Here is a 13582-nt window from a genome sequence, read left to right as displayed (position 1 = left end):
AGAGAGAGAGAGAGAGGCAGAGACACAGGAGGAGGGAGAAGCAGGCTCCATGCCGGGAGCCTGACGTGGGACTCGATCCCGAGACTCCAGGATTGCGCCCTGGGCCAAAGGCAGGCGCTAAACTGCTGAGCCACCCAGGGATCCCCCGTCATTTTTAAGCCAATACTATACTGCTTTGATTACTATAGTTTCACAATATAATTTGAAATCAGGACGTGAGATGCCTTTACCTTTCTTCTTCTTTTGCAATTGCTTTCACTATTTGGAGGTCTGAGGATCCTTTGGTCAATTTCTCTGAAATTGGCCACTGAAATTTTGATTTTTATTACATTGAATTTGTAGACTGCTTTAGGCAGTATGGTTGTTTTAACAATATTAATTCTTCCATTCCATGAGCATATGTCGTCATTCATTTACTTGAGCCTTCTTCAATTATTTTCATTAACAAATTAGCATTTTCAATGTACATGCCTTTCACATCTTCGATTAAACTTACTCTTAGGTATTTTATTTTCCATGCTGTTTTGCAAATGGGATTTTTTTTCCCCTTAATTTCTCTGATAGTTCATTATTAAGAGTATGGAAATGTAACTGAGTTTTATATTTTGATTTTGTATTCTAAAACCAGTTAACTGACTTCATTTATCAGTTCTAACAACTGGGAGAGTGTTTAGGGTTTCCTATGTATAAAGTCATGTCCTCTGCAATGGAGACGGTTCTACTTCTTCTCCAATTAGGTTATATTTTATTTCTTTTTCTTGCCTAATTGCTCTGGCTAATAGTTCTAGTACTATGTTGAATAAAAGTGGTGGGAGTTGCCTTTTCCTGATTTTAAGAGTAAAAGCTTTCAGACTTTCACCATTGAGTAAGATGTTGGCTGTGGTCTTGTTTTATATGGCCTTTACTATTTGAGGTATGTCCCCTTATACCCACTTTGTTTAGTCTTTATTGTAAAGGGATGTTGAATTCCTTTTTTTTTTTTTAAATTTATTTATTTATGATAGTCACGGGGGGGGGAGAGAGAGAGAGAGAGAGAGAGAGAGAGAGAGAGAGAGAGAGAGAGAGAGACAGGCAGAGGGAGAAGCAGGCTCCATGCACCGGGAGCCCAATGTGGGACTCGATCCCGGGTCTCTGGGATTGCGCCCTGGGCCAAAGGCAGGCGCTAAACCGCTGCACCACCCAGGGATCCCCTGGATGTTGAATTCCATTCTGTCACTTGACTGGAGAGTTTAAGTCCTATACTTTTTTTTTTTTTTAAGATTTTATTCTTGTTTTTTAAAGATCTTTGAGAGGGTGAGAGACAGCACATGAGATAGTGTGCATGCAATAGGGAGGGGTAGGGGAAGAAGCACTTTCTACTGAGCAGGGAGCCTGACGCAGGACTTGATCCCATATCTCCAGGATTACAGCCTGGTCTGAAGGCGGCGCTAAACCACTAAGCCACCCGGGCTGCCCTGAATTATTTTTTAGATGTAATTTTTTACAGTTAGAGTCTTTTCTATTTTACTTATTTTTGTTTCTCATTGCTAACAAATCCAGTGGGCATGTAATAAATATGCTGAGTAACCTAACAGGAGAAGAACCATGTAACACAGTGCCTGGCACACAGTAAGCAGTCGGTAAGTATTTGGTATTACCATTATTATATATATTGTATTTTTCTGGGAATAGTTATGATGAAGTGAAAAAATAGCAGTAGTATCTCTCTGGAGGTATGGTACAACAGGGAATTGCCTGAATTGCTTGTGTAAGCTGACTGGCACTGAGGGAAGACTCATCTCTTTGACCCTCAATGCCTTCTGCTGTCTTGGATTCGTGGATTCACCCTCCCCTGCTTCCTTACCATTTCTGCATTTCACAGTTTGGGTCACAGCTGTGGTTGATGAATCGGGCCTCATTACCCATCCGATAACTGTCAATCACCATCCCACTATCCAGGTTCAGGCAATAGTGGTCACTGTGATTATGATACTGCTCAATCATTCTGTTCCTAAAGAGGAGAAGAAGAATTGAAAGTCAGTTAGTGATTAAGTTGAAAGTAAATCTGAAATCTTCCATTCTCCATTCTAATTTGGTACCTTTGCCATTTTACTGGAGTATCATTATTCATCACTGTACCTGAACTCCTGTTCGCTGACAACCTCCCCTAGGTATTCAATGATGAACTGCCCAGCTTTTAGGGGTTCTTTGGTTCTGATTCCCCAACCTTTTTCCTCAGCTCGAAATCGTTCTAGACACTGCACCCACTCATGCCTCTGTATCCTCTGGTTACAGCACTGCTCACCACAGGGGCAAGTGTTAGGGGAACACTCAGCAAAGATCATTCTAGAAAGAAAAGAGATAACTGTATGTCAATATATATGCCTTCATGAATCCATATTTGTTTTACAGGAACTTTTAAAATGAATACAATAAATTAACAAGGTTGGATTGGTTAACAAGGTTCATAAGGACAAAGAGTAAACAACTTCAGCACTTAATAATACCGAAAATTTCAAAGTCAAGTTACAAACACTGAATAATTATTAAGCTAATGGTCCACTAAGCATCTTGAGTAAACACTATCATATTTAGCTTTGTTCTAAGAATTAAACTACAGGGCAGCCTGGGTGGCTCAGCAGTTTAGCACTGCCTTCAGACCAGGCTGTGATCCTGGAGACCTGGGATCAAGTCCCACATCCGGCTCCCCACATGGAGCCTGCTTCTTCCTCTGCCTGTGTCTCTGCTTCTCTCTCTCCTTATGTCTCTCATGAATAAATAAATAAAATCTTTGAAAAAAAAAAAGAAGATAGAACTCGTAAGTTAAAAAAAAATTTAAACTACAATAAAACTACACCCCCCACAAAAAAGATAAAACCACGACCCACAGAGGAATTAATAATTTGAAGGTTACATGGCATTCTTGTTTTGAAGCAGCTCATGGGAATTTACAGATCTTTTTTTTCCTTTTCAAATTGTAGTAAAATCACACATAAACTTTAAACTGTAAATATTTTTAAGTATATAGTTCAGTACATTTCCAATATTGTTGTTTTATAACAATTTTATATTTCATTAGTGTAAATGACATTTCCATATTGGAAATAACATTTCTAGTTTTTATACTAGAATCTATAACCTCTAGTAAATTAACAAGCAAAAAATTCTCAACATAGTAAAGTTGTTTTGAACATGTCTTCTCCTTTCTTTTTTTTACATTTCTGGATCTTTCACAGAAGCCATTTAGTTTTGGCCTATGGTTTAGAATCCCAGTAAGGGCACCATTATATTCTTGACCCTCCCTTGTTTTAATCATGTTCAGTATATATACATATACATATATATGTTTATATATGTATGTATAGACACACATAACTTACAAAACTTGTAAAGAAAGGATTTAACATTTTATAGTATAAAGTACTCTCATAGACATTCTTCAAATAACCATCCAGGACAAAACACATAGTGTCACATAAATAAGGAATAAGCAGAGAAAGAACATACCCACTAGATTATTCAACTTAAGACAATCAGTTTAACTTGTGAGAAAGACATTGTGTTACTGTCAAATTTACCACCTTTATTCTTTCTTTTAATAAATTCTTTGCTGCATAAATACTACTGAACACCTCTCCTGAAAATGTTCTCCCTCTTGATCTTTTATGATAATGGATTTTCCACCTTTTCAATAATGAGTCCTTAAAAAAAAAACATAAAACAAACATCCTTTTTTCTCCTCTATACCTTCCATGGCACATTCCTGTTCCTCTTATCCTTATAAGTCTCATTCATAGCAGGTGGGGGGATGGGGTTAACTGGGTGATAAGCATTACGGAGGCCATGTAATGTAATGAGCACTGAATATAATACAAGACTGATGAATCACTGAACTCTACCTCCGAAACTAATAACACACTGTATGTTAATTAACTGAATTTAGAGACGCCTGGGTGGCACAGTGGTTTGGCTCAGGGCATGATCCTGGGGTCCTGGGATTGAGTCTGCATCGCGCTTCCTGCATGGAGCCTGCTTCACCCCTATGTCTCTGCCTCTCTCTGCGTCTCTAATGAATAAATAAATAAAATCTTTCAAAAAAATTTAATTGAATCTAAATTAAAAAAAAAGGAAAAAAAATGGCTCATTCATGTTCATAGTTGCAACTGTAACCACCTCTTCCTTGAATATTACACCTGAATTTTCATCATATCTCAAAACACATAAAACAATAAAATTTATGTGGATAAGAGAACTAAAGTATAACAGAGTGCTGAGATGAAAGATTTTAAAATTAAAAAATTTTTCTGCCAGAGAACACTCATTAGACATTTCTAGAGTTGAAGGCATTGAAATATATTCCATTCATTTCAATGATCAAGATAAGCCCTTTATGTAAAAAGTAAAACATGTTTCTAGTCATTGTATCTGAGAAACAAAACTGTAAACTTATCAAAATCTGAAAGTAGGTGCTGTACACTAAGATGTGAAGTTGCTGATTTACCGCATAAACTGCCATTATTTTTAGCCATATAATACCATTCATTTTAAGACTAGAGAATCTTCCCCTTCTAAATATAGACCTACATAGGAAAGCTCTTTCCCTCGCATGGTGAGATTTAATGTTAAATAGTTGCTGGCAAATGTACTAGTGTGACCTAACTAGCTATGGAGGTCAGGTCACCCCTTGGGAGTGGAGACAGGTTCTTATTTGAAAAATATTCCCACTATAAATCATGCCACGTAAGGAAGGAGTAAGCCTTGGAGGCAGGGAAGAGGATCCTCTCTACTTTTTTGGGACCGAGGATTTGAAGGTCTACTGCTCTTCTACAGCAAAAGTGAAGGCTCCTGGAAATTCTCACTGGGCAAGCGGAAGTGAATGATACTCAACAAAGGAGCACAGACAGGATCTAATGGGGAGTTATCCAAGGACGCTGATATTCAATTTGCAGCCTGTGAACGAGAGTTATCACTTCTGGTGGCATTACAAGGCTTACCCAGAAATGTACTCTTATCTCCTCTAAATATTTGGCTTTGTTATATGTAACATGTTTGTTGTGGAGAACTAAGAAAGTGGGCTCTGTATGTGGTGTGAGCAAATGGGTATAGAGTAAAAAAGCAGCCTGAAATGTCTGCTCTAGGCAAAGTGGCAATGTGAACTATTCTGAAGCAGTAATGGGATTGATATCGATGGTATACAGAAACAAATATTAACTTGAGAAGAGCTTATAGAATTTATAAATAACACTGATCATTCTCAGAAATTGTTTAGAAGAGAGGACATGTTTAAAAAATATTATTCATAAAAATGATTACTAGTTTTTTTTTTTGAAGATTTTATTTATTTATTCATGAGAGACACACACAGACAGAGGCAGAGACACAGGCAGAGGGAGAAGTAGGCTCCATGCAGGAAGCCCAATGCGGGACTCGATCCCGGGATTCTAGAAGCACGCCCTGGGCTAAAGGCAGAAACTAAAACCGCCGAGCCACCCAGGGATCCCCTCTATTACTTGTTTTTAAAAATAGTCCTGAATTCAGTTTTCATTGGGCTACATGAGCCTTACATAGACATAAAATTGAATCTTATAGATTCAATTCAATTCGAGTTTTTCTCACAAATATTTACAAAACCTTGAATACAAAGACAAGAAAGACATTTTAAGTGGCTCTATTTAACTAAATTATGTGGGTTACTTTTAAATATATACGGAAGTACCCATTGGATAATAATATTTTAATTTTTCTTAGGTATTTATGCATTTATCATCTCATTCATTAGATGCATGAATATATACAGTTCATATTCTCATGATATAAAGTTGGTGGCACTGTATTTGAGTTTTTTTTTTAAAGAAAGGCAACACAATGGAAAGCACAAATGTGAAACTCATACTAACAAAGATGATACAAGACAATCAATATAATTATGTAAAGGTAAATATTCAGATTTCAATTCTATGTTATTAAAAGACTAATATTGACTTACATAACAGTGTATAGCGTGGAAAGAACATGAGTGACTTTCGAATCAAACACATGAGGGTCCAAATTCTATCACTTAAGTGTTATATATGTAATACAGAACAATTTACTATCCTAAGTCCAGGATCTTTCATTTCTAAAATATCAAACTATTACCTATCTTACTAGACTAATGCGAAAAAGAGAACTAACCAATGCGATAGTAGCTATATTACGGCAATTCCACTGACAATAAAACATATAAAAAATAGCAATGTTAGCATAAAAAGGAATGCAAACAAAGAATTTTAAAGACATATGATATTGCCAAACATTAAGCCAGTGAAGTATCAAAGCACCAAAAATAAAGTTAGATGTGAATACCTAAATGACGTAGAACTATGGGGAAGCGAGTATATTCAGATCCTGGTGGTTATAACCCAAATTAACTCATTATTTTATGAGAGCTACTGGATAATACACAGTAAGAAATATATAAATGTTCATATAGTTTGTACAGGTAATTCTTCTTCTGAGAGCACACCCTAAGGATTAAAAAAAAAAAAAAAGGAATCCACACAGTTTTACAGTAGTGCTATTTTTAATAGCATAACACTGAAATAATTTGAATGATGAGTCACAGGAGGTTGGCGGATGAGGGCATACCAACCTATGGAAGATAAGAGAACTCCTAAAAATGGTGAGCTTGTGGACCACACTAATACATAAAAGTGTGTGTGTGTGTGTGTATATATATACACATATGTGGTGTGAGCAAATGGGTATAAATTGTCTCATAAAATCTCACTCCTGGCCCCCCATACATACACATATATGTATGTATACACATACACACACACACACACACACACACACACACACACACAAAGAAAAAAAAGACCTAACAAGAAAAAAAGTATATATAAAAAACATCTGTGAGTGAAGAAAAAAAGTCAGTGCACAACACAGACTAGGCCAGCAGCTATGACTCCTAAAATCGTATGTATGTATGTATAAGATGTGAATTAACAATGGTGTTATAAGACAGAATTTAGAAGCTGGCATGTTAACGCTGGAGATACTAAAACATAGATTCCCTGAGCCCATAGGACAGTTGACTAGAGAGACTGGGGAAGCAGTAGTCTTTGGCCAGGAAAATTATCTAGGAAAGGAAGTACTGATGTAAAGTTCATTGGCTCTTTTTTGCCCCAACTTAAAATCACAGTTTTGATCTCCAAACCAATCAAACTCCATACTTTCATTTTCTAACAGCATGACCAACTCTCATCAGCATCACTGACCCAGTCAGCATATGTGCATCTATGTGCTTATGCTAAGGATAAGCATAACCAACCTAGTTTTCCTTCAGAATATATCATGCCTTTCTTCTTTCTCACTGCCACCATCCTACCTTAATCCTTCATCATGGCTACCATGTACGGAGATATAAGAAAGTTTCTAAACTGTGGTGACTATGGTGAATACTTTATGAACATTGTCTCATAAAATCTCACTCCTGGCCCCCCATAAAGAAGGTACTACTTTTATTAGAGGGGTTAAATGACTTTCCTCAGGTCTCCTAAGTAGTAAGAGGACTTAAACCTGGGTATGGTAAGACTTTAAATTTCATTCTTTTTTTGTTACTCTAGCCCATGTGATGGGCTACATGCTTGTGTCTCCCTAAAATTAACAGCTGAAGCCGTAGCCACCAGTATAATGATTATTGGAGGTAGAGCCTTTGGGAGGTCATTTGGCTTACATTAGGGAATAAAGGTAGGAACCACATGATGGAATTAGTGTCCCTACAGGAAGAGGAACAGAGAGCTCTTTCTCCACAAGCACACACTAGGGGAAGACCCAGGAGCACATGGGAGAAAGTGGCTGTCTATAAGCCAGGACATGGGTCCTCACCAAACATTAAATACTTGCATCTTGACCTTGAACTTCCAGACTCCAGAACGTTAAGAAATAAATTTCTGCTGTTTAAGCCACCAGGGCTATGGTATTTTGCCATTAATGGCCCAAGTAGATTAGGATAGCCCAACAATTAGGTTTTATATAGCTTTGTGCAATTCCATGAGATGAAACCAAAGAGCTTATTTAACTTTTCCCTCCAAATGAAGCGTCATCTATCCTAAAGCTTGTGCTTTCAGAGAAGTCAGGTTAGTACAGTACCTATTGAGGCAGTCATCCACACAGCCCTTCCCGGTGTCATCCTCTGGCTTCTTACAGTTACAGGTGGTGGCCTCGTAACCAGAAAGGGGTTTGACATCCACGTAGACGTCTTGAGAGAAGATAGCAAAGAATAATTTGTGAACATAGAGGATAATTTTTTAAGTGCTAGGCCAAGAACACTGATGGTCTGAAGGCAGAAAATATAGCTCCTAAGTTACTCACTTGAACGGATTTTTTTATATAGTGGGACATCTGGCTTTTTGTATAGCTAGAAGAAAAGAAAGAAAAATCTTGATATAGCATTTAACTTCAAATGCCAGACAGCAGCATCAATCACTAAAAATACAAGAAATTATCCACGTGTTCTGCTCATATGTGAATATTTGTAAGATTTTCTGGGTTGGATACATTCTAGGGAAAATCTTGGTGTGATCACTTTTTACCCTGAAATAAAAAGTAACTTACTAGATCAGGGTGCGAGAGAAACAGATTCTACAACAAAGAAACGTGAAATAGCTTCATAAGAATGCATTCTCAATCACATGCATATTGGAGACAGACTTAAATGAAAATCACGCTGCAGAATGAAGCTATTCTTTTTGAATATATCAAGACTCAACTTGCCTGTTTGGGAAGAAAGGAAAACTTGCATAGGGCTTGTTGAAATGGTCTGGGTAGTATACAAAATTAAAAAGATGAGCACCTAGCCTTTTCAGGGTAGGTATTCTAGAAAAACACATTTCACATTTTAATTAAGGCAATTAATTTAGTGAATAAAGGGGAGAGGGAAGGCAGGAAAGGAAGCTCTCATTCTGCAATTAAGAATGCATTCAAAAAAAAAGGAAAGAAAAAAACAAAAAAACCCAATGTATTAGAAGAGAGGTGATCACCTGGCCAGTGTTTTACCAGAATAAACAGCATAAACAAAAGAAGCACCGTGGTCTAATTGAAGGTGTATTAACCAATTAGAACCTCCCCCCCCCCCCCCCATTTTTCAGCAGGGCCAGAGAACTGTCTCCTTCATGGTCATGAACTCTGAGACAGATATCTAACATACTGATCCTCTCAGAATTCAAGAGAGGCCACCAGAGAAGAGAATGCAGAGGGGGGATGTCGACTGCTTTTGGCCTTCCAAAATTGAATTCTGGTGGAATTTTGGCAAAGGTCAGGAGCCTACTTACCTCATTTGCATGACATGCTTGTTCTTAACATGGGGACTGGGGCTATAGCTAACTACCAAAATTACTGGGGGAAACTTTTCAATTAGGGAAGTAACAGGAAAAACAGCACCTTCCTATTTTTTACTTCCCAATATATTTAAAGATCTTTTAGAAGTACTTGAGTGTTAAACATTTTCCGTTTCCTTTGATAGAAGAATCTCCTTTGTATGTGAAAAATAAATTCCGAACTGATGGGAAGGAGCCAACAAAAATAAAGCCTGGAATTTCTTAGTGCTGCTGGCAGTACATCTAAATTCTCCTGGGACCTGCATCAAAGAGGATTCTTAGAAACAGATCTCTGCTACCAGAATAAGAGTCTAGACTAATAACAGAGGGTTGCCTAGGGAAGCAGGAACTCACTGCTATTCTGAAACACGAGTAAAGGCAAATAGATCACATTAGATACGGATGCAAATTCATTTCTTAGTCTCTAACCTTCACAGGGAGCACAGGGCATAACAAGGAGGCAGAGAGAGACTTGCATTCCCCTCACCCACCCTTCAGAATGAAAACTGGTAAGATAGATTCCTTGTACCTGATTATGTTTCCACTGCCAAAGGATGTCATAGGGAAGCTGGAAGTCAATTCTCTTTTGCCTTAGATACTTTCCTGAAACAAAAAAATACTATCAATTTCACTATCTATTCATACAAAGGGTCAAACAGCCACAAGATCTAATAGGCACTGACTAGAAAAATAAAGATTTAATTTTTAATTTTATGCAGTTTTCCATCACCAGTTAATTTTAGCTACTCTTTCCCATCCACACTCCAGGGGGTAAATGCTAAAGATATTGTTTTAATAGTAGCCAATATAAAACAACTAATATAGCAAACTTACCACCAAAACATACACAGGTCATTGTGAAGCCAATTAAAAACTGAGAATGATTATTAAAATTATTTTTTTTTTTTTTTTTTTTTTTGATTATTAAAATTATTAACTAGAGTATCTGACATTTGTTTTCCTACATTATTATAATCTAAAGCTGTCTGTAAAAATGGAAAGTCTAACAGTTTTCTAGAATAAGAGTTCTTGAATTTAAATAACTCAAGAGTATTTACATTCAAATTTATGATCTCTTAATATTTCCCCCCCCCTCTTTTGAAACAGTCCTATTAGTAAAAGTCAAAAGCCCCTTTCTACCCTAAAAAGACTGCTTAGATTTCCTTACTCTCTGACCTTTCTGATCTTTAGGTGACTCATTTCTCACAGGAAGCTAAACTTCTTGTTATCTGGGTATTCATCCTATCATTGTCTCTAGACCAGCAGTTGTTAAATGTTCTGCTAATCCTAGGAGATCCAAAGGGTAAAGACTGTCTTAATACTACTAAGTACTATATATCTGCTACTATACTAATACTACCTAAGATGCTATTTATATGCCATTTTCACTATGCTGACGTTTATACTAACCATGTAAAAGGCAATGGTGGGTAAAACTGCTGGCATCTTAATATGAATCAAGGCAGGTGGCAGAAAACTGTACTAGATGAATGAAACTAATGGAAATGAACCATGGCAGCACATAAAAGCATTAAAAATTAAAGCATTCTTAATTTTTAAGTTATAAAAATTGTATTAAATTTTGACATACAAGCCAAAAATCTTAATATTCTGCATGGCACAAATGTAAGTATGCATAAAACACTTGTGCTGCATCCTTAGTGGCTGCATCTAGGAAATACACAAATGCAGATATAACAGTGAGCTGGACTAGTTTCTGCCACAGAATACCATTCATCCTTGAAAGAGTAACTGACAAGCTATGGTTATTCAGACTTAGGAAGGGGAAACAAGTGAAGTGAGCTTGTTACTTTAAGAAAAAATTGAAAGTATCTGTTTCCTCTCATAAAATTTGAAGTGAACACTGGAATTCTGGAAAACCTGTGTCCACTACCATGAGAATCTTTAGTTTTCCAATACTTAAATTTTCCTCATGAAATAAGTGGAAAGATTACATTTATTAAATGTGAACAGTTGTGAATGCACATAGCAAATGGAAGAGCAATACAATTCAGTGAATCAGAATTTCTTAATGACCAATGCATGAAGTGATAAAATCACACATGGATTAAAAAAAAATTCAACACATTAAAATTCCAACAGAGATCAATGGATTTTAAAGTAACAGAATATAAAAAGTTAATTGATTTATTTTTTTAAAAGATTTATTTATTTTTATTTATGATAGAGAGAGAGAGAGAGAGAGAGAGGCAGAGACAGAAGCAGGCTCCATGCTGGGAGCCCGACGCGGGACTCGATCCCGGGACCCCAGGATTGCGCCCTGGGCCAAAGGCAGACGCTAAACCGCTGAGCCACCCAGGGTTCCCCGAAAAGTTAACTGATTTCATAATCTACGATACAACTCACCTTCAAGGAACTATTACATTTATATTTTTGGTCGTGTGTCAAAGAAGAATTATCTGAAATTATTAAAACATTCTTATCTTTTATAACTTATTACCTGTATAAGGACAGATTTCTTCATGTATTTAAACCAAAGTAACATCAAAATGAATTGAATGAAAAAGTAGATTAGAAAATCCAGTTGTCTTCTATTAAGCCAGACACCCAAGGGATTTGTAAAAAATGTAAAATAAATCCACTTTTCTCATGAAATGTTTTTTTTTAAAAAAGATTTATTTGAGAGAGAGAGAGAGAGAGAGAAAGAGAGAGAGAGAGATGGGCAGCCCCGGTGGCGCAGCGGTTTAGCGCCGCCTGCAGCCCACAGTGTGATCCTGGAGTCCCGGGATCAAGTCCCACATCAGGCTCCCTGCATGGAGCCTGCTTCTCCCTCTGTCTGTGTCTCTGCCTCTGCCTCTCTCTCTCTATATATCTCTCATGAGTAAATAAAACAAAATCTTTACAAAAAAAAAAAAGAGAGAGAGGGAAAGAGAAGGAGAATACAAGTAGGGGGAGTGGCAGGCAGAGGGAGAGAGGGAAGATGGCTCCCCATGGTGCAGAAAGCCCAATGTGGGGCTCAATCCCAAGACTCTGGGACCACGACCTGAGTCGAGGGCTCAGCCAACTAAACCAGTCAGGCGCCCTTCTCATGAAATTTTTCCTTGGAAAAGTTATTTCTTAAAAAAAAAAAAAAAAAAAAAAAAAAGCTATTTATGTTAATAGCTTTGTTAATGTGTAATGAATTTTTATTTGACAAATGTGAGGATACGGTAGCATGGATTATAGGTATATTGTGGAAGAAAGAAGTTGTGGAGTTAGGTAATATAACAAGATTTGGGGGTAACAGCTGGTAGAAGACTAGAGTCTACTTGATAGAGAAGCAAAGCTGAATGTGTAACTACAAAGTCTGCAATGAAAAAGTAGGAACAGGAAAGTTTATCAAAGGTAAGCAAACTTTGGTATATTCAAATAATAAGATATGGAGTTAATGAAATAAAATAAGGTATATATTTACTCAAATGGAAACACTCTTCAAGTTGCAAAAAGAAAATACAACATGGGCTTATTTAAACAAAAATACTTTAAAACATTAAAGGTCGTGGGGATGGCCTTGGAAAGGGCATGGGGGCACTTTCTGGTTGGGGATGCTGTTCTTGAGGAGGGGCTGGGTTATGCAAGTATATGAAAAAAGACTCTGCGTGGCTCAGTTGGTTGAGCAAAGGACTCTTGATTTTGGCTCAAATCATGATCACAGGATTGTGAGGTCAAGTTTCTCATTGGCTCCATGCTCCAGAGGGAGCCTTCTTGAGATTCTCTCCTCCTCCCACCAGCCCTACTCTTGCTCGTGCTCAATCTCTCTTTCAAATGGATAAATAAATCTTAAAAAAATAATAATAATATTGGGGCACCTGGGTGGCTCAGTCAGTTGGACAGTCAATTCTTGGTTTTAGCTTAGGTCGTGATCTCAGGGACATGGAATTGAGCCCTGCAATCAGCTCCACACTTGGTGGGAAGTCTGCTGGAGATTCTTTCTCCTTCCCCCTCAGCCCCTGCCCCTGCTCTCTCTAAAAATAAATAGATAAATCTAAAAACAAATAAAAAAGATTTATGCATATTTATTGATGGTAAATGTACCTCAAAAGAAAAATCTGTAAAGAAATATTGAGATCTTGGTTCTGATATGTACATTGCAATATTTAGGGGGAGGTATATTCCTATCTGCAATTTACTTTGGAGTGTACTCAAAAATAAGATGAATTAACACATGGATAGATAAATACATGATAAACCAAGGTCAAATGTTAATGACAAAATGTAGGTAATGTGATGTTGCATGTTCA

General features: G+C 37.1%; 1 protein-coding gene across 5 annotated transcripts in view; it reads right to left on the bottom strand.

The window, feature by feature from the left end:
- Nucleotides 1-13582, bottom strand: part of ASH1L (ASH1 like histone lysine methyltransferase) — a 181961-nt gene that overhangs the window by 27560 nt on the left and 140819 nt on the right. For all 5 annotated transcript variants that reach the window (XM_035719088.2, XM_035719090.2, XM_035719091.2 and 2 more), the window contains 5 exons: nt 9871-9944; nt 8338-8383; nt 8116-8224; nt 2119-2325; nt 1844-1990 (listed from right to left, as the gene is read on the bottom strand). In XM_035719088.2, the coding sequence (XP_035574981.2) occupies nt 1844-1990; nt 2119-2325; nt 8116-8224; nt 8338-8383; nt 9871-9944 (583 nt within the window). The remainder of the gene's footprint in view (nt 1-1843; nt 1991-2118; nt 2326-8115; nt 8225-8337; nt 8384-9870; nt 9945-13582) is intronic.

The sequence above is a fragment of the Canis lupus genome, chromosome 7 (genome assembly GCF_003254725.2).
Source record: "Canis lupus dingo isolate Sandy chromosome 7, ASM325472v2, whole genome shotgun sequence".
Classification (NCBI taxonomy): Eukaryota; Metazoa; Chordata; class Mammalia; order Carnivora; family Canidae; genus Canis; species Canis lupus.
This window is presented reverse-complemented; position numbering and strand designations above follow the sequence as displayed.